We start from the raw sequence: 2,500 nt of genomic DNA on the forward strand, positions 1-2,500 counted from the left end.
AAGGTGATACACATATGCAGAGACAAACACACACTGAGACAAGCACACATACAAATACAAACACAAACACAGCCAGCAAGCAACGCACGCACGCACGCACACACACACATATGTACATACATACAGAGATGAGAATTGTGTCTCTCCTGTTTGTGGATTTGCTGGAACACACACACACACACACACACACACACACACACACACACACAGACAAACACACACACACACACACACACACACACAGACGAACACAGTTTCACAGGACCAGGCTGTACCTGAAGCGAGACCCTGGCCCTCTGAGCCTTGCTGTCCAGCTGAAGTGGTGAAAACGCTCTCTCCCCCCGCGGCCCGTCACACAGGGTCCCGCTGGCACCTGTGGGCAATGTCCCGAAGCCCAGGGCCCCGCCAAAACCAATCACATCCCCCAGACCTGCCGCAGACGCTGAAATGGGCCTCCGATATGGGCACCGAGGGCGAGAAACCATCCTCCCCCACGACCATATGCTACCTCTCCCATAGAAAATAACAACATAACAGAACACAATCACACACATAGCAGGGTCCCCACAAGTCAGTCAAACAGCCCCAAAAACAACAGCATAAAGCTATCTAACCCAAAATGAGTGGTTTAGGCTCCCAGACACGCTTAGACACTGATATAGGATAGTGCATCTTTTGTTTTTCCAGGAAAAGTTCAGGTGTCTGTTTGCGTACATGTGAGAGTATATACCGTATGTGCTAGTCAATGTATTTATGCACATATACATTTTTATACACACCCATTTCGTATACACATGCTGCAGAAATGTGTGTCTGTGCAGTCTATGTATATGCATGTACACAATATGTGTGTGTGTGTGTCCACATCATTTGCCTATCATTGGAGAAGAACCCACTCCTGGACGGTGGGTGTGGGTCATGGTGGGTGAGGATCATTGGAGGGTAGGTGTGGATCATGGTGGGTGAGGATCATTGGATGGTAGGTGTGGATCATGGTGGGTGTGGATCACTGGAAGGTGGGTGTGGATCATTGGATGGTGGGTGAGGATCACTGGATGGTGTGGACCATGGTGTGTGTGGACCATGGTGTGTGTGGAGCATGGTGTGTGTGGACCATGGTGTGAATGGACCATGGTGTGTGGACCATGGTGGGTGTGGACCATGGTGTGTGTGGACCATGGTGTGTGTGGACCATGGTGTGAATGGACCATGGTGTGTGTGGACCATGGTGTGTGTGGACCATGGTGTGTGTGGACCATGGTGTGTGGACAGGCCTCTCTCACCTCATGGCGATGCAGTAGGACTCGGGGTGGATGCAGGTCTGGTCCAGCGGGTTGGGTCGGGCCGTACCGGTGGACGGGGCCTTTCCCTTCCCTCTTTTGGGAGGAGCTTTCTCAGGAGGCACCGCGGCCGGGTCTGCTTCCGCCCTGCTGGGAGCGAGACCACCAGACTCAGCCATGGGACTAAAACGGTCCGGTTAAACCAGGCATGGGACTAAAACAATGCAGGTGAAGCAGGGAAAGGTCTCAGAGCAAAGGCTGTAGATCATGCCTTTCAAAGGACTGCATGGTGAGACAGCAGGTAGAGATACATTGAGAAAGGTAATATTGTTTTTGCTCACACTTTCCTTGAATCATATGTCATAAAGCCTACATAACACTGTAATAAGCATGTTATAACACATTTAACGACCAGCCACAGCATCAAGTTACAACTGACATATGGCATCTATGCTGATGATTTTTAACGGATTATTAGCTCTGTCAACAGAGATGACGGGGTTGTTTTTTGAGCTGACGGGGTTGTGTTTTGAGCTGACGGGGTTGTGTTTTGCCCCCGTTCTGTCTGTCATTCTGTATCACTATGTCTTCCAAAAGTTATGAACGGATTGGTAACTCTATGGAAAGCTTGGTCACAGGGCAAGGAAGGGATCAACTTTCCCACTAAATGGCATGGGGGCATGACAGTGACCACATTTCCAGCGTGTTTGTTTGTGGCTATCTCTGTTTGTGGATGTGTCCAGATTTCTACAGGTTGATAACAGCGGTGATGCTCACAAGACCGTTGTTCTTTCAATGTAAACATTTTTTAGATTCTCCCGACACCGCTAAAACGACATCGGGTTTCAGCGCGGCGGTGAGCGGGTTGTCGTCAGACGGAAGGACTCGGAGCCGACCTCTTTAGGGGGTGTTAATCCACCCCGCCCTCCCACACCCCCTCCGCTCGGAGGATACATTACACCCCACATCCCGCTAATGTGTTTGTGTTTACGCCTCTGTTTGTTTCTGCGGCCGGGTTCCTGAGGCCTGTGTGTGTGTGTGTGTGTGTGTGTGTGGGCTCCTGAGCCCTGTGTGTGTCTGTGTGTCAGTGTGTGTGTGTGTGTGTGTGTGTCTCTGTGTGTGCTCCTGAGGCCTTCCCGGCTCCGGTTTGTTTCTGCGGCCAGGCTCTGTGTGTTGTGGGCAGTGTCGGATTTGCTGAACGAGAGGCTCGTTGTGGAACA

At 51.0% G+C, this 2,500-nt stretch overlaps 1 protein-coding gene across 2 annotated transcripts in view; it reads right to left on the minus strand.

Moving 5' to 3' along the window:
* The window catches only part of srbd1 (S1 RNA binding domain 1), a 95,050-nt gene that overhangs the window by 13,267 nt on the left and 79,283 nt on the right, over window positions 1-2,500 (minus strand). The window contains exon 19 of one of the 2 annotated variants that reach the window (XM_061228026.1): window positions 1,284-1,427. In XM_061228026.1, the coding sequence (XP_061084010.1) occupies window positions 1,284-1,427 (144 nt within the window). Of the gene's footprint in view, window positions 1-1,283; window positions 1,431-2,500 lie in introns of both variants that reach the window. The other variant, XM_061228025.1, reaches the window with a different exon arrangement.

The sequence above is a fragment of the Conger conger genome, chromosome 18 (assembly GCF_963514075.1).
Source record: "Conger conger chromosome 18, fConCon1.1, whole genome shotgun sequence".
NCBI classification, from domain to species: Eukaryota; Metazoa; Chordata; class Actinopteri; order Anguilliformes; family Congridae; genus Conger; species Conger conger.